Source organism: Dermacentor andersoni, chromosome 2, assembly GCF_023375885.2.
Source record: "Dermacentor andersoni chromosome 2, qqDerAnde1_hic_scaffold, whole genome shotgun sequence".
Taxonomy (NCBI): Eukaryota; Metazoa; Arthropoda; class Arachnida; order Ixodida; family Ixodidae; genus Dermacentor; species Dermacentor andersoni.
In genome coordinates, this window is record NC_092815.1 from 207,324,000 (window position 1) to 207,343,084 (window position 19,085).

A 19,085-nucleotide genomic window follows, 5' to 3' on the forward strand; every position below is an offset into this window, starting at 1 on the left:
ATCAAGATATTAATGACCTACTTGTTTTATGGGGAATTTACCTTACCAGACGGTATTCCGTCGAACTCTAGAGATTGCGAACAAGGGATCCACACAGATCCCGAAACCACATTTTGTTGTGACTTTGGTCAGTGACCTGCTTGTTTTCTAGTGAATTTACCTGACCAGACGGTATTTCGTCGAACCCCTGAATATATTTTCTGTAGTAAAATACGTTTTCAATCAATGGTACACATAATCCGTAATTATAGTACCAATTGAAGACTTCGCCAGCGTAAACATACGTCAGTGACGTGGCAAGGTTTTTAATCCCGGCCACGGCAGCCCCATTTCGATAGGGGCAAAAACACACGTGTGCTTAGATTTAGGTGCATGTTAAAGAACCCCAGGTGGTCAAAATCTCCGGTCCCTCACTTCGGCGTGCCTCATAATCAGATCGTAGTTTTGGCACGTAAACCCCAATAATTTTTTTCTACTTTTAATAATAAGAAGAACAACAATGGTGAGGATAATGGCGGTGGTGGTGATAACATTTATTTCTTTTAGTAAAGGTGATGAAAAATGCGAGCCTGAAAACGGAAATACGATTGACGTGGGCCTAAGCCCTTTCACAGCAGGAAATCGAAGAGTATATCACATATTTTACAGTCATAACGCCAAGGACCAAAGGAACTTCTTAGCGATAACCGTAGCAAAACCAAAGGAAGTATACTTCATTCTACATCACAGTATACACAGCACACTCAAGCTTACAATAAAAAACATATCCAAAGCACTTATGCAAGCTCTCAGCAACAACTAAAACAAAGAAAATGTAGAAGAGGCACAACGCTTGGAGATTCAACATGACATCGCAAGAAAATTGAACATTGTAGCATACCTGCATATGTGAAGAGTCCTTAGAAGAGAACGCAAAAGTTCTTTTTCACTTTCCATGCGCGAAGGCTCTGCTCCTTACCAAGTAGCTGACGCTGAGATTTGTTAGCTACGTACGATATTCTCCTGTCATATGGACGTCCTTTAACACGCCCTCTTTACGCCAGGTGGCCGCGGACAGATAGGCTTACGTTCGGTAGGCTGTAAGGATGTATTGTCGCCCTGAAGGGACGACGCCTCTTCCTTGAGGTACGCGGTAAGAAAACAACCGTGTCGTTAGTTCAGTAAGCGTCTACAGTAAATGAAGATATTTTCGACCTCGGCTTCACCTTTCGCATAATTATGGGCTTGTACTACGAGCCACGCTGCCGACAAAAAGTAGTAGTCCCGCGTAAGGCTTGGCCTTCGAGACGGTGACGGCGCGCACACCTCAGATGCCATGTCGGGTGCGACCGTTTCCTTTCAGCTGATACGCGTAGAACCGATTTTGACTCGCGGGCTCGACAGGCAACGCAAAGGCTTTACGCGTGACACGGGTCTTAAGCAACGGTCACAGTGGCTGTACTTTGTTTGCTTGATCACAGAGGCACTGTACTTGCAACATTAGCGATCCTGCGATGACTACCTCCTTTATATCTGTCCGAGAGGCAAGTGATGCGCACAAAGCTTGATAGAATGGAGAATCGTCCACTATCAGAACGGATATCGTCTAACAGATATAGTATGCCACGACAGATTTTTAGTTGTTGTTGGCACGTTTTTTTTATGTCGATCTTTATTTTATAAACGGATCGCGAGAAAATCACGAAGGGCAACGCACTTTCCGCCTGCCCCATAGGGGTACTCACTAGAGGGGGGGGGGGGAGGGATCAAAGTGTGCCACTTGCTCTCCCACTTCTGAAAGGGGGCACTTTCGGCTGCACCCTGGAAAGTCCAACAAAACTACAGCTGAGGCTAAATTTTCTTTCTTAATAGAGTTTCCATAGAAGTATCGCTTTTCTTTACTACGTATCCCCTGCTTGGGCAGCGAGGATTGTCTTTTGTGCCTCCTCGGGGCGTGCTGTAACGGATGACGCATGGGATTCCCCATACACGCTCGAAATTTCGGAGAAGGCCTGGCTCTGGGTAGGTCTCGCCTTTGCGAATGTCAGCTTGCGCTACTGGCAGCATGCCCAGCTTTTAGAGCGCAGCTCTCAGGTGCCCGTTCCTGTGGCGAGCGTCGGCGTCCATCGTAACCGAGCGAACGAGTGTCGCGAAAGATGAGAGAGCGAATGCGGAACGCAGCGGGTGCCGAAAAACGGCTATAGCGAAGAAAGCCCGAGGAGGATAGCGGAGGAGGAGGGTATGGCGAAAGCGTGAGAGAAAAGCGTAGTGCCGCGCAAGACGGGCTCTGCGGCGGCGACGGCTACGAGGTGGCGCCAGAGTAGCGCGCGTCGTCTGTTCGCCGATGACGCCACCGATACCACATACGGAAACAAAGCGCTGCATGAGCGGAAGTCCGTCTGCGGCGGCTGCTGTGAATCACGCCCATGCGTCACCTACGCGCTGCCTCTCACGATCTCCCGATTAGCGAGGCAGTCGCGCCACACTTTGCTCCGTTTGCAACGTGCCGCACAAGACAGATTGCCCGAGAGAGCCAATATACCGCGAAATGAAAACACGCATAGAGCTAGACTCAACTTTCGCATTAGGGAGTATCGTAATTGTCGGTAAATTTTTTGGGGAAGCCTGCACTTGTATTTGAAAAGTCAGCTAGCTATATTGACCCTGTGGGCGAGGGGGAGGTCCGGATAAAGTATTATGATCAGCTGCGCCCAATGAGTTACGTGCCTTACGGCTAGAAGTCGTTGGATTATCAAATGCTGGAACTATTGAATCTCCGTCCACAGATAGCCTACATAACGTTGCAGTCTCAGTATCTTATCACCGTCGAAATTCTAATCAAACCTCTTACACGTATAACTGTCGAATTTCACTATGTAATGACCACTTATCGTACATATGTTCGTGAAAATGACCTTGGTCGAACGTGCAGACCCATTTCAATACCAATAGAACATTGACTTAATTTTTTTCTAAATAATGTGTCGCTACTGATTTGTGGATTTCATTTTCAGGCTGCTTCTACATAAAGACTACACTATTACTTGTTTCCCGGTAGCAGCGAAAACAGGAGACATTTCATATTCTGAAGAAATAAGGACCACTTTTTGGTCACTTGTACCGAAAATTTGAACTGTGTAGGTTGCTTATCTGCTCTGAAAACAGTTACTGAATACTCGCCTTCTTGTATTTTTATGCGTTATTCATGGCATTTAATTCTTTTCCCCTGGTATCCTCGGTAAGCTATGTGGAGCATGGTGGTCATATTTATCCATAGTACGAAGCGATATTCTGAGTTACAAGTGATAAATGTTATTTGTGTGTACGTTTAATACAGTCTTTGTAGAAAGTTACTCATCGAATCATTGCAGGGTGCCATACTACCGCTAACCGAGATGTTTCCCGGATTCCTAAAACAGCAGCATGAGATACGGACGTGAAATTACGTGAAATGCGAGAATTTTAAGCGCAATGGGTTGCGAAACTGTCAGTTTCCTGCTTTAAATACGGGTGCCGCACATAATTACTAAACCTTCGTTTTTCCACGTGTGTTCGTGCATATTACGATACTCGCAGTTTGTTTCTCCGGTGCCCTCGATGAGCTAAACAAGGCACCTTGTTTATATCTGGGGAAAATTAGGAGCGTGCTATGGGTAATGTTTAGGCAACGTTTCAAATTGGTGAGTTAAATGCTCTTTGTCCTGTCGAATACGTATGTCCGTGGTCCATGGCGTTATTGGTTTGTTTTGCGAGTGGTGTAAAACGCAGATGCCTCATCATCATCATCATCAGCCTTGTTACGCCCATTGCAGGGCAAAGGCCTCTCTCATACTTCTCCAACAACCCCGGTCATGTACTAATTGTGCCCATGTCGTCCCTGCAAACTTCTCAATCTCATCGGCCCACCTAACTTTCTGCCGCCACCTGCCACCCTTAATGACCATCGGTTATCTCCCCTCCTTATTACATGTCCTGCCCATGCCCATTTCTTTTTCTTGATTTCAACTAAGATGTAATTAACTCGCGTTTGTTCCCTCACCCAATCTGCTCTTTTCTTATCCCTTAACGTTACACCCATCATTGTTCTTTCCATAGCTCGTTGCGTCGTCCTCAATTTAAGTAGAACCCTTTTCGTAAGCCTCCAGGTTTCTGCCCTGTAGGTGAGTACTGGTAAGACACAGCTATTATACACTTTTCTCTTGAGGGATAATGGCAACCTGCTGTTCATGATCTGAGAATACCTGCCAAACGCACCCCATCCCATTATTATTCTTCTGATTATTTCCGTGTCATGATCCGGATCCACCGTCACTACCTACCCTAAGTAGATGTATTCCCTTACCACCTCCAGTGCCTCGCTACCTATTGTAAATTGCTGTTCTCTTCCGAGATTGTTAAACATTACTTTAGTTTTCTGTAGATTAATTTTTAGACCCACTCTTCTGCTTTGCCTCTTCAGGTCAGTGAGCATGCATGCAATTGGTCCCCTGAGTTACTAAGCAAGGCAATATCATCAGCGAATCGCAAGTTACTAAGGTATTCTCCATCAACTTTTATCCCCAATTCTTCCCAATCCAGGTCTCTGTGTACCTCCTGTAAACAGGCTGTGAATAGCATTGGAGAGATCGTATCTCCCTGCCTGACTCCTTTCTTTATTGGGATTTTGTTGCTTTCTTTATGGAGGACTACGATGGCTGTGGAGCCGCTATAGATAGCTTTCAGTATTTTTACATACGGCTCGTCTACACCCTGATTCTGTAATGCCTCCATGACTGCTGAAGTTTCGAGAGAATCAAACGCGTTCTCGTAATCAATGAAAGCTATATATAAGGGTTGGTTATATTCAGCACATTTCTCTATCACCTGATTGATAGTGTGAATATGGTCTATTGTTGAGTAGCCTTTACGGAATCCTGCCTGGTCCTTTGATTGACAGAAGTCTAAGGTGTTCCTGCTTCTATTTGCGATTACCTTAGTAAATAGTTTGTAGGCAACTGACAGTAAGCTGATCGGTCTATAATTTTTCAAATCTTTGGCGTTCCCTTTCTTATGGATTTGGATTATGTTAGCGTCCTTCCAAGATTCCGGTACGCTCGAGGTCATGAGGCATTGCGTATACAGGGTGGCCAGTTTCTCTGGAACAATCTGCCGACCATCCTTCAACAAATCTGCTGTTACCTGATCCTCCCCAGCTGCCTTCCCCCTTTGCATAGCTCCCAAGGCGTTCTTTACTTCTTCCGGCGTTACTTGTGGGATTTTAAATTCCTCTAGACTATTCTCTCTCACATTATCGTCGTGGGTGCTACTGGTACTGTATAAATCTCTATAGAACTCCTCAGCCCCTTGAACTATCTCATCCATATTAACGATATTGCCGGCTTTGTCTCTTAACGCATACATCTGATTCTTGCCTGTTCCTAGTTTGTTCTTCACTGATTTTAGGCTTCCTCTGTTCCTGAGAGCATGTTCAATTCTATCCATATTATAGTTCCTTATGTCAGCTGTCTTACGCTTGTCGATTAACTTAGAAAGTTCTGCCAGTTCTATTCTAGCTGTAGGGTTGGAGGCTTTCATACATTGGCGTTTCTTGATCAGATCTTTCGTTTCCTGCGATAGCTTACTGGTATCCTGTCTAACGGAGTTACCACCGACTTCTATTGCACACTCCTTAATGATGCCCACAAGATTGTCGTTCATTGCTTCGACACTAAGGTCCTCTTCCTGAGTTAAAGCCGAATACCTGTTCTGTACGTAGCTTGATCTGGAATTCCTCTATTTTCCCTCTTACCGCTAACTCATTGATCGGCTTCTTATGTACCAGTTTCTTCCGTTCCCTCCTTAGGTCTAGGCTAATTCGAGTTCTTACCATCCTATGGTCACTGCAGCGCACCTTGTTAAGCACGTCCACATCTTGTATGACGCCAGGGTTAGCACAGACTATGAGGTCTATTTCTGCGCTAACCCTGGAATAAAACTTAGATACCTGCGCTGGCATAATGACAACTACGAGTAAGTTCAAATTTTGCAAACGTAGGGAGATACAGCTTAAGCTGTATCGTATCAAAAATTCGCAAGGAAGTATGCGAAAGTATCACGCTGCTATTATTAGCTATATTTCCCAATGTCTGAAGAGAACTTTTCGTTTCTGATATTTTATATTTTGAAGAAAGAGCCAGCATTTTAAGTATAATGTGTAGCGTAGTTTTAACGTTTTTGGCTTCTTTAGAAGCATTACAAATAATTATTGAGCACGCATTTCCTAAGTTTTCGTATGCGTGATATGTTAGGTTAGCCCGGACCACTCGCACTACTACAGGAGGCAGCTTCTTCTTTATGTTTGGTGACGGTAAGGACAAGGTAATGGGTGATGTTTAGGTAAAGTTCAAAATAGATGGTAATTTGGACTTTCGCAATAAATTACGTATGCAAGCACTCTAGAGAGTTATGAGCCTGTCTAACGAGCGGGGCAGAATTTAGCCCGCTGCCTTGGCAGAACTTCTTATACAAGTGTTGGAGGGTGCGATATGGCAGCCATCAGCTATGCCTCCCAGTGTCCCGACTTAGTTGTAGGTTACAACAGGTCTATATTTCGTGGAATGGAGAGGGGGGTCAGAGTAAGCGCAACGTGCGGCATTTTTACGTTCCTGGTCCAGTTGGAAGCGTTGTAAATAATTACTGAGTCGCCGACGCCTCCTCCCTCCTAATTAGGATTAGGAGCGTCATAAGACGTTCCTAGTTGGTTTCGGCGATGTTCTAAGTAATCTTAACAAGATACTTTGTTTGTGTTTGGCGAAAACAAAGCGACAGTTCTAGGTAATATATGCGCAAACCTCCATGGCAGGGGACTAATTATGACATCGACAGTAATTTACGAATGCAAACGATCCAGAGTTTTCTGAACGTGCTTTACCAAAAAAAGCACAATTTATCTCTCCGCCCTGGGAGCGCTGTGAACTCAATGAACATCTAGCCGAAATTAAGGTGTGCGGTTGCAGGAAGGGAAGGCAGCATAGTAAATGTCATGACGAAGTAACATCTGTATTGTTGAATTACTGGCTATTTAAAAATTCCCTGCAAGAAAGGCTTCAATGCATTAAATGTGGGCAAGGTTCCAAACGCAACAGTCAAATACGGGCAACTTCTTTAACGTGCGCAATATAATTACAGAAAACTGAAACTTTTAATGCAACTGTTCGAAACAAACGGCTTCACTGGAAATTTGGTTGTAATTCTCCAAGATCGCAAACATCTGCTGTCTTTATTTCTTGTGTTGCAAGTCATTTCTGTTGATTATTGTACACTTCGTTGTACATAACTTCGACAATACTATTAGCTAAAATCGCGATATGTTGTAGACGTATACACCAAGTACAATTATTTCTTTAATTACTGAAATAACTTGTAGCAAAATATGCATTCCTATGTGTGCTCTTGCTGCTACTGGGCGGGATTAGGGACTTCTATCCTCAAGCCTCACTGCCTTTTCTCCCGGCATCATCATGAGACCTTACATACTCGTAGTTATAAAGGGGGCCCAGAACCACGGGGGCCCAAAATAAATTTTGGGCCTCCATGGTTCACCGCGTGTAATTGATAAATAAATCTATGTCTGTTAAATATAAAAGTGACTGATAGACGCATTTCCACGCTCTTTCAATTGTTGTTACAGTAATTCACTATATATATATATATATATATATATATATATATATATATATATACAAATAAATATATTGACGGAGCAGAAATTCCTAGGCGTCATATTATATATATATATATATGGTGTTTCAGACGCCCATGTACTTAGATTTAGGTGCACGTTAAAGAACCCCAGGTGGTCGAAATTTCCGGAGTCCTCCACTACGGCGGGCCTCATAATTAGAAAGTGGTTTTGGCACGTAAAACCCCATGATTTAATTTAATTTTGATGGTGTTTCAGCTAACTTTAGCCAATGTGTAAAAAAATGTGTCGATGCACTCTAAGACGACACGACCAAATGCATGTTACTCATTTTTGTACGCAGTGTGCCACGCTATCTTGTGCGCTTGGCTTAATTAGATAATTAATGAACATGAGTGAAAAAAGTTCTGAAGCAACGAAGTTAGGCAAAAAAATTCCAACTAGAAAGTTGTAGAGCGCTTTGCAAAACGTACGATTACGCAGTTTCTAACTTCCTATCTATTAAGTATTAGTGTTTTTCAGCTTACTGCGGATGCCCGCGAGATACAAAAGAAAATTACACCACGTGACATGCCCGCTAGCGGGTCGTCAGTGCACAGCTCCCAAGCGTTCCGCGCACAAACAAACATAGCATTTAGCAGGTTGTACTGCCGCTGCATCTGCTTATCGCTATCATTAACCGCCTCGAGGGAACCACATCGCTGGCGTAAATCGCACGGTCAACGCCTTCGTCACTGCCCTGTCGCCTTTTAAGCGGCAGCACGCCCTGCTGGGTTCTTTGTTCTTTTGTACGCGGACAGTTTGAGAGCGCTGCAATCACTGCGCGCAAACAGGTATGTCACGTGGCATTATTTTTGTATTTCGCGGGCATCCGCAGTAAGCTGAAAAACACTAATACCTAATAAATAGAAGTTAGAAACTGTCTAATCAGACGGTTTTCAAAGCGCTCTACAACTTTCTCATTGGAATTTCTCGCCTAACTTCGTAGCTTCAGAAAACGGTTAATAAATCTTGACGCATAATCTAATTAAGCAAAATACAAAAAATAGAGTGATACACTACACTCTTAGACAAAGGTAAACCCCTTGGGGTGTATATCTGCCACACAACAATAATCGTCATGTGCCTTGCTTGTGTTTCCTTCCTAGAAAACGCCGCGCCGGCTACTTTCCTGTCCGGAATGCTGTCATGCTGATAACGCGCATGCCGTTCATTACTGGGAAGTACCGGGCTCGCAGCGTTAAAGAAAATAAATGCGGACAAGACAGATGACGATTATTGTTGTGTACATAGGTACAAAAATGAGCCACATGCATTTGGTAGCGTTGTCTAGAGTGCATTGGCAAAAACTAGCTGGAACACCCTTTGTATATATATACATATATATAGTCCAGTGCCTGCGTGTGACGTCGAAATGAACTAGCGCCTGTCAGTGCACCTATATGTATATATATAGGGTGTTTCAGCTAATTTATGCCAATGCACTCTAGACAACGCTACCAAATGCGGGATGTCGCAATGAACTAGCGCCTCTTTCAGTGCATATATATATATATACATAGACTGCTACCTGATACGCTTCAATAGTTTCAGCGGGAAGAACGAGTCTTGCACTGACATCCACGCAAGTCCAGACTGTCCCGAGGAAGACAAGAAGGTGCTGGCTATGTTAGAGAATTCTTTAGCGGCAGGGCTCGACAACCTCTGTGAGAACGAAGGATCCCTTCTGAAGAGTAAGTATTAAAGCTCCCATTCACGCCTAAGTTTTTTGTTTATTTGTTTTTTGTCGGCACACGGCGTCAATGTGCCGTGTGTTCTCATTCGGCTGTAATGTCACTAAATGCACCGCAATGCACCATCATCACACATTTAAAAGTGAAGGAAAATTAAGTGAGCATGATACCACTTCCCCCGTATTGGTGCTTGGAATTTCGGTGTCTATTAATTTTTTAGTGCACTTCTAAGCACGTGGCAGCATTTAGCCGAATTCCGAATTTTAATTAAGGACAAAGAAAACAGAGTTAGAAGACGCTGTACTGAAGGTGTCGCATTTTGCCCTTTATCTTACCCTGTGGCTGCCTTTACACTTTGACTTTTTACCGCGCGCGGGGGTACATCTCGGAGGCCATGCCCCGACATGCCTCTGAAGGGGAGAGGAGGTAAGGCGGGTGGGTGCGGCAACGACCGAAGGTGTGTTAGCGGCGAGGGTGTCGAATTGAGAATAAAGGAGTGCTGTGCAGAAGGCCGGTGACACGACCGCGTGTCAGCCGGCGTGTCAACGGTTGTGTGCACAGCACACCACTCTTATCTGCTTCGCTGGAGGTCAGTGGGCTATCGTCTCTCTGAAAGAGATAATAAAAGGAGCGGCAGGAAACGGTGCTCCTGAAAAAACATCATTGAAATAGAAAAAGAAAACAATGCAGGAAAAAAAGGAGGGGAAAAGCCACTAAGGAACCAAAGGAAGTGTTGTTGCCTATAGCTTGAAATTTAGCATAGCGAATAGATTGTAAAGCTCCCCTTGAATCGTATGCCTATTCGTTGCAACGTCTTGAACTTATGGATAACGTATGGTGATTACAGAGTGATTACAGTTGTAGTCTAAATATTGCTGGCTATCCGTGGGCGTCCGATAAAGTGTCGTTGTCAGTTTTTTTTTTTTTTTCGATGTACCGAGAAAGTTGGTTTGACTGGAAGAGGGGTGATCAGTAAATAGAATAGTCGGATGAAAGCGACTGAAATGGCTAATTAAGTCGGTTAGCGTGCTTGTGCCGTGTTCCCATATTATAAATATGTCGTCAATGTAACGCGGATAGGTGTGGAGTTTTAAATGGTAGGACTTGAACAGGTCTGCTTCAAGCTGTCCCATGAAAATGTTCGCGTACGTGGGACCGAGTGGTGGTCCCATGCTTGTGCCGAAAGTTTGAGGTAGTGAGTAGAACCGAATACGAAATATTTGAGCGTGAGAACTAACCTAAGCAGTGACAGGCAAACTTCAGGAGCGTGCGCTTGGGGATTGACCGCGAGGGATTTAGATACGGCTTGAATTCCTGCACTCATGGGTATGTTAGTGTAAAGGGCAGAAACATCCACAGTGACTAGAATAGCGCAGTTGGAAAGTATTTGATAGGCGTTGATTCCGTCAATAATTAGAATAAACTGCGGCGTCACTTCAACAAAAGATTTGAGGGTGGTAGGGATGTTTGACAGGTCGTATTTAAGAACTTAGTGACTCGGTAGGTGTGTTGTTATTAGACACTATAGGCCGACCTCGGATTTCTGCCGCAAATATTTCTTCTACGGGAAGCGTACGTATTTTAGGGAGAATACAAAAGCGGCTTGTTTCTTTCAACCCAAGGCCATCATGCCGGAGCGATCACGTGATAACAAACATGACCGCGCCCGCGCGCCGCTGCTGAAAAGCGCTTCTATAGACGCTTAAAAGTTTAGAGAAATAAAACCCACTATAAAGGAGCTTTATTGGGGTTCGTAGCGACCACCGGTCCTGGGATGCACCGAGCAGTTCCCGAGCTCGAGCCTCTGCTGCGCGCTTGATGCTGCCGATGCTGCTGACTCTGTGCGCACGTCCGTCATCTTCCTTACGATGGCCCCGCGGAAATAAAGGAGCCATCCTGGCGACTTAGTTTTCTGGAAGGACGGTAGAATGGTGATACGGCTTGAGACGCTGAACGTGAACGACTTCGTGGTTACGACGTCGCATGTCGGACGGCGGCGTTAGCGGCTCAACCAGGTAATTGACAGGTGATGTTCTCTCGAGAACGCGGTATGGCCCGTCATACTTCGGAAGGAGTTTTGAAGCGAGCCCAGGCGTGCGGTGTGGCACTAACAACCAAACGAGAGCGCCCGGGAGAAAAGTGGGAGTCGAGTTCTGGGCATCGTGAACGGCTTTTTGACGGTTCTGGTCGCTCGAGGTGAATCGGCGGGCCAGCTGGCGACATTCCTCGGCGTGTCTGGCGGCTTCCGAGATCGGCAGGCATTCAGATGGGTCAGGCCGGTAGGGTAGAATGGTGTCGATTGTGTGCGAAGGATGACGGCCGTACAGAAGGTAAAAGGGTGAGAATCCGGTAGCGGCCTGAGTCGCGGTGTTGTAGGCGTAGGTGACAAACGGAAGAACTAGGTCCCAATTAGAGTGATCAGGTGAGACATACATGGCAAGCATGTCACCAAGAGTTCGATTAAAGCGTTCCGTGGTACCGTTAGTCTGTGGGTTATAAGCAGTGCATTTACGATGAACAATGGCGCATTCAGCAAGCAGTCGTTCGATGACTTCAGATCGTGGGCTCTGTCACGGAGTTCACGTGGACCTCCGTGACGAAGGAGAAAACGACGAAGTATGAAATTGGCGACCTCCTGCGCTGTAGCATTTGGTAGAGCAGCAGTCGCCGCATAACGGGTTAAGTGGTCTACCGCAACGATTATCCACCTGTTGCCGGTAGGAGTCAACGGAAGTGGCCCGTAGAGATCTATGCCCACGCGATCAAAGGGTCGGGATGGGCATTGTAAAGGCTGGAGTTCACCGGCAGAGTTGTGCGGTGGCGCTTTGCGGCGTTGGCAGTCATGACAAGAGCGGACGAACTTTCGAACGAAATTGTACATTCCCCGCCAGTAATAGCGGTGTCGAAGTCTTTCGTAGGTCTTGAAGACTCCCGCGTGGCCACACTGAGGGTCGACGTGGAACGAGGAGCAGAGCTCTGATCGCAAGATTCTCAGAATTACGAGTAACCAGGTGCGTCCCTCTGGGGCATAGTTGCGTCGATATAGTAGCTGGTCGCGAATCGCAATATGAGGAACTTGGCGCCGAAGCGTACGTGACGCCGGAACTTTCGACGTATCCGAGAGAAGGTCTAGCAGAGATGCAGTCCAGGGATCATTACGCTGTGCAGCAGCGATAGTGTCAACGTCCAGAGAGGATAATGTACACTCGCAGGCGGAGTCGTCACTGGCCTTCGGGGGAAGCGGCGATCGGGATAGCGCGTCAGCATCGGAGTGCTTTCGCCCGGAACGGTAAACCACGCGCATGTCATATTCTTGGATTCGCAATGCCCAACGGGGCGGCCCAATGGATCTTTGAGCGTCGACAGCCAACATAGTGCGTGGTGGTCGGTCACTACGTCAAACAATCGGCCGTATAAATATGGGCGAAACTTGCCAAGCGCCCACACAATGGCCAAACACTCCTTTCTGTAACGCTGTAATTCGTCTCCGCCTTCGTTAACGTGCGACTCGCGTATGCGACGACGTATTCTGTGCGGCCAGGTTGACGCTGTGCCAACACAGCGCCAAGGCCTACACCGCTTGCATCGCTATGGATTTCGGTGGGCGCTTGAGGGTCAAAATGGCGAAGAATGGATGGTGTCGTGAGAAGGCGGCGCAAGGTTTTGAAGGCGTCGTCACACGCTGGAGACCATGATGAGAGATCTCTAGCGCCGCCAAGGAGCAGCGTGAGAGGCGATATAATTGACGCAAAATTTCGAACGAATCGCCGGAAGTAAGAGCAGAGTCCGATAAAACTGCGTAGCTCTTTCATAGTAGTAGGTTTTGGGAACGCAGTAACAGCACGTAGCTTCTCGGGATCCGGGCGAATGCCCTCCTTTGACACGACATGGCCTAAAATTGTTAGCTGACGAACAACAAATCGACACTTCAAGTTAAGTTGCAACCCGGCGTTGGTCAAGCAAGTGAGTACGTGCTGGAGGCGGAGCAGGTGCGTTGCGAAATCAAGGGCGAACACCACAATATCGTCAAGATAGCAAAGACAGATTTTCCATTTGAGGCCACGCAGAACATTATTCATCATTCTTTCGAACGTAGCAGGTGCGTTGCAAAGTCCGAAAGGCATGACGGTGAATTCATACAAGCCGTCTGGTGTAACAAAGGCAGTTTTTGGGCGATCGGCCTCTGCCATCGGAACCTTCCAATAGCCTGATCGCAAATCCAGCGAAGAAAAGAACTCGGCTCCCTGCAAACACTCCAGAGCATCATCGATGCGTGGTAAGGGGTAGACGTCCTTCAGCCGTCCAACCGTCGTTCAACCGTCGAAAATCAACACAGAAGCTGATGGAACCGTCTTTTTTTCTGACGAGGACCACGGGAGAGGCCCATGGGCTTTGGGAAGGTTGAATGACGCCTCGACGGAGCATGTCATCGACCTGGTCTGCAATGACGCGACGTTCCGTAGCGGACACGCGATATGGTCTTTGTCGCAGCGGTGAGTGAGAGCCAGTGTCGATGTAATGCTCGACCGTCGATGCACGGCCAAGCGATGTTTGCGCAACGTCGAAAGAATGGCGGAAGTACTGAAGGACTGCGAGAAGTTGAGATCGCTGCGAGTACGTCAGATCTTCGGCGATGAATGGGCTGAACACACCAGTCCATGTTGAGTCGGGTACGGAGCGGGCATTCAGTTCATGGGCGGCAGTAGAAGGCACTTCGTCAAAGACGGAGACAATTCGTGTTGAATCGACCGACTCGACGTAACCAAGGCATTCGCGGCGGAGCAGTGATAGCGGCTACGAAAGATGATTGGAAATGGGCTTCGTGCTGACACCGGCGGCAAGGTCAAGAGCTGCAAAGGGCAAAGGAAGCGCTTTTCTGGTAACAAAGTGATGAGAGGGCATGAAGAAGACCGTCTCGTCGGATATGGTACTACAGAAGAATGGTACGAATGCTGAAGAGCACGGGGGAATACAGGTGTCTTCTTTCACGAGAATTTTAGCGGCAGGATGAGCATCAACGGAGGCCAGGTCACCAAAGTGGAAAAGTTCAATCTCAGCCCGAGCGCAATTGATGATGGCATTGTGGCGTGAGAGAAAATCCCATCCTAGAATAACGGTGTGGGAGCACGATGAAAGAACTATGAATTCAATCGTGTACAAAACGTTCTGTATGGTCACACGGGCAGTACAAGCAGCGGTAGGGCAAATGGGTTGAGCACTCGCCGTTCGTAGCTACAATCCAGATAGAGACGTCGTCACTTTACGAAGCGAACGGCAAAACCTGGCATCCATAACTGAAATAGCGGCACCGGTATCGACGAGGGCGACTGTGGCGACATTTTCGATAAACACATCAATGACATTGGCAGGTAAAGGCGGAGGACTTCGGCATGTCGACACTTGCGCAGTTCTTGCCTCAAGAACTGCGTCGTCTAGTTTCCTTCTTCGTTAGAGACGGGTCGTCGACGCATAGGGGAAAGCGATCGGCGACGTGGAGAGGGTGATCGGAGGCGTTCGAAGCGAGGACGGCGATCAGTCTGGGAGCGAGCTGGTGGTGGGTCGAAGGGTCGGTAAGGCGCAATTGAATCAGACGGCACATAGGGCGCTCGGCGATCGTCATCGAACGCCTGCCATCGGCGGCGGCAGAACCTTGCGACATGACCGGGACATCTACATGTGAAGCATATAGGGCGATTGTCCGGCGTACGCCACGGTTTAGCGACGGCAGTGGTGGTCCAGGGGACGGGAGGGGGAGGGCGATGAACAGGCTGCTGGAAGTGACGCACGGGCACAGTGCGAGGGGCCATTGCAGCAACTGTAGCATAAGTGACTGGTGCAGTCACGACATCCTGCTGGTGAACAGCCGGCAGCGCTTCTGCGACCTCTCCATGGATCACGTTACGGAGATGAGACGGTAAAGTGCTAGCAGACTCCTGAGTGACGGACACCAGATAGCTGTCGTGCGACTTCTTCGCGGACGAAGTCCTTGATTTGGGTTATCAGGGAGGCTTGTTCTGGGCCGGTGGTCAGGCTGCAGAGTGACGCCGCATTTGGTGTGGGATGTCGCCTTGTCAGAGCTCGCTGCTTACGCAATTCATCATAGCTCTGGCACAAGCTGATGACGTCGCCAACAGTGCGCGGGTCCTTGGCCAGAAGCATTTGGAACGCGTCATCGTCGATTCTCTTCATGACGTGCTTGATCTTTTCCGCATCCGTCATGGCAGCGTTCACGCGCCTGCACAAATCTACCACGTCTTCTATATAGCTGGTGAATGTCTCACCCGTGTCCTGTGCGCGTGTACGCAAACGCTGCTCGGCTCGTAGTTTCCTGACGGCGGGTCGGTCAAATACTTCCGTAATCGACGTCTTGAACGCCGACCACGTTCGGATATCCTTCTCATGATTTCTGAACCAGAGACTAGCCACGCCCGCGAGGTAGAATGATACGTAAGCCAGTTTGTCCGAGTCATTCCATTTGTTGTGAACACCACCCGTTCGTAGGACGACAGCCACAGCGGGTGGCGATGGAAGAGTCTGCTGGTCGGCGTCCGGCATGGCAGAGGGTAGCGTCCGAGAACGGAGTTCCAGGATGGTAGAATGGAACGTTACCCCGCACGGCTCCACCACTTATAAAGGAGATTTATTGGGGTTCGTAGCGACCGCCGGTCCTGGGATGCACCGAGCAGTTCTCGAGCTCGAGCCTCTGCTGCGCGCTTGATGCTGCCGATGCTGCTGACTCTGTGCGCACGTTCGTCATCTTCCTTACCCCACAAACATAATGCAATGTAAGCAAGAGTGGCGTAGTTCAATTTCGTCTGCTTGTTCCCAGGTCGTACAGTTGCGCGCGCAGAAAACGACACATTCAGCCACTTTCTGCCGTGTTCCAACGCTCGATCGTGCTCTTTGACCCGGCCGCTTGCGTCTGAGTCAGTGCTCGTGACTGTGGCATTGACTTATACCGTTAATCACGTGTTCTCGCGCAGAGCGCACAAAATCGTGCGCTACGCGAAATGAGACAAACGCAACACCTCGCGCGGGAGACCGTCACCGGAAGTGCCCCACGCAGCAAAAACGCGAGAGAGGGAGAAAAAAAAAAAGACGGGGTCCGTGGCGTATCTGTCACGCGATCCTCCGGCTCCAGCATGGGAGAACGCAGGGAAGGAATTTCCCTTGCGGAGTCTAGTCGGAGAAATGTGGAGATAGCGTCTCTGTTGGCTGTGAAGCTCGCCTCCTGAAATTATGAGTTCGTGGCACTGGAAGTACTCCTATGTCTGCTATTAATTAACTAATTTGAAACTTTGCGGTAGAGCACGGCTTTGAGTGCACGTAACTTCCAGCATATAACCGAAATTTTGTATGTGGCTTGGTGAGGGGCCCTTTAAGTAAAAGAGATGTCGATCTAGACAGAGTACGGAACCACGCCAGTGGAATAAGACTTGCGGTTTCTGTGCCTCTCAAGCCGTGTCCGACTTCGTCTTCCTGGTGCACGTTCCTCATTTTACTCTGCGGCCAATTTCTGAAGAAAAAGAAACTCTGAAAATATATCATCTTTCCTTGCTTGTTTTTTTCACCGCGCAATATTTACAAACAGAGGAACCGCATCTAATCTGGCAAAACAAACTTGTTTCAATAAATTCAACGTGAGCTTCAACACGCAAGCCGTGGCCGCAGCTGCGCTCTCGACAAAAACAAAAAAAGGGAGGAGAAGGTTTCGCCACTCCAGAAATGCGCATACCCCCTCGCTTTACGCTGTTCGCTTTCTTCGCGACGCGACAATGCAGTGGCCCTCAAGTAATCCCGTAAGTCCTTAGCCCTTGGCGCAGCGTGCTTCGTCATAGCGCAAGCTAACCTAGCTTTGCAATCACTCTTGTTTTTTTTTTCTTTTTTTCCTTTTTATCTGCGATGCAGCGGTAGCTGCTCGGTGGGCCAATGAATTAACGTTCCGCGAAGAACGCGTACTACGGAAAGCAGGGGGTATGCGCGTTGCTCAAATGGCGACACACTCTCCACTTTTTTGCTCAAAAGCGTCCCTGCAGTCATGACCCACACGTTGCAGCTTATATTGAGCGCGATAGTACAATGAGTAATTGAAGAATTTCACTTCACTCAGTAAACTACGAGGTTACGCTTCTAGATGTTTTATTGCACACTGGATTGCCTATACGTGAGCGCAATCACGGCACGTATAAGACGAACACACGCGTAATCTACAGCTTCTCCTTGACATTTATGAAGTGCCTGTAATCTTGTGAGCGGTTCTATTGCGCCCGCTACCTCGAGTATTTGCCAAACAAGCGATTTCTGTCGGCAGCGTCCTTTTATCACCCAAAACGCCCTCACGGGTGCTTTGATCTTCTGAGATTCTTACTGGAGCTCTCAGAATAATAAAGCGACGCAGGCGGGAAGCTATCTGTCTCGCAACAGGTAACGTCATCCTCGCCCAGCATCTACCCTATGTGCAAACGGAATATTCGTAATCTTGATATGAAAGCATGCGGGTGCAGCACAAGCGATAGAGAAAAAAAAAAGAAGTGTAGCTGTATATGTCTCCCGAAGACAACACCATGCGCAATTGCCTGACGAAACAATGGGGAAAACGAGAACAGTAGAACATCACGCACGGTATGTCTGAGTATAAACAATACAAAACGGGCATTTCAATCTCCTCACCTAACTTTCAGTTCTACCAGACTCTCGGCTGGCACTTACTCTATCCAAACCGAATACGCCACTTATCCTGACAACAAATTTATTTGAATCCAAGACTTACCAACTCATAATGGTGCTTTTATGGTTTTCTCTGCTTTGGCGTCAATAAATTCAACCACTGAAAGTCTATAGCATGCAGGATCAGGCCACAGTTCTGTCGTACATTCTCAACCACTATTGAGGACTGTATTGGTTTTGCAGGGGAGCTTACCCGCTTGTGGTCGGCGACGTATGCTTGCAGTGGCAGTTTAAGGCGCTCTGTCTTGCTGCGAGGCCGACGTAGAACGAGACGGTAGGATAAAATTAAGAAATTTGCAGGCAGAGGGCGCAGTCGGCTGAGGCAAGACAAGACTGATTGGAGATTGCTGGTAGATGCCTTCGTCGAGCAGCGTACGTACGAGGTGATGAGGAGGAGGAGCAAAACGAGAATTGGTGCACGTGCTATGAGGATAAGCAGCTAGTCTAGACAAAGGTCATTCTAGCTTCACGCTACCTTACTGCAAGAGAGAACCTGAGAAGACAGGATAATATAGCTAAAATATATTATCTAAAAGCATACTACAGAATTTCTGGAATTTCATAATATTCTCTGCCATGCTCCGCGTGGTTCCCGTAGCACGTATAGTACAATTACCCAACCAACAGAATTCACGCATGATAGCATGCAGGCCCCTGACATAGGTAATCGGATTGATGCAATATTCATAGATTTTTCCGAAGCCTATTTGCCACCGTCACGCAATCAAAACTTCTGCACAAACTCGGCATCATACTAAACAACCCGAACCTCGTTAACTCGATAGCCATCTTTGTTTGAACCGCACTCAATATGTTCGTTTCAATTCATCCGATTGTACAGTAGCACATCTGTCATCAGTTGTACCGCAAGGCTCAGTTCTCGGGCCTGTTCTTTCTTCGTTGTATATAAATGACGCTCCTTTTACAGTTTCCGCAAAGATACATCAATATGCTGACGATTGTGT

General features: G+C 47.4%; 1 protein-coding gene across 1 annotated transcript in view; it reads left to right on the forward strand.

Annotated features, from left to right (window-relative positions):
* The window catches only part of LOC126540194 (uncharacterized), a 45,539-nt gene that overhangs the window by 15,591 nt on the left and 10,863 nt on the right, over window positions 1–19,085 (forward strand). The window contains exon 3 of the mRNA XM_055075859.2: window positions 9,248–9,393. Coding sequence (XP_054931834.1) covers window positions 9,248–9,393 — 146 coding nt within the window. The remainder of the gene's footprint in view (window positions 1–9,247; window positions 9,394–19,085) is intronic.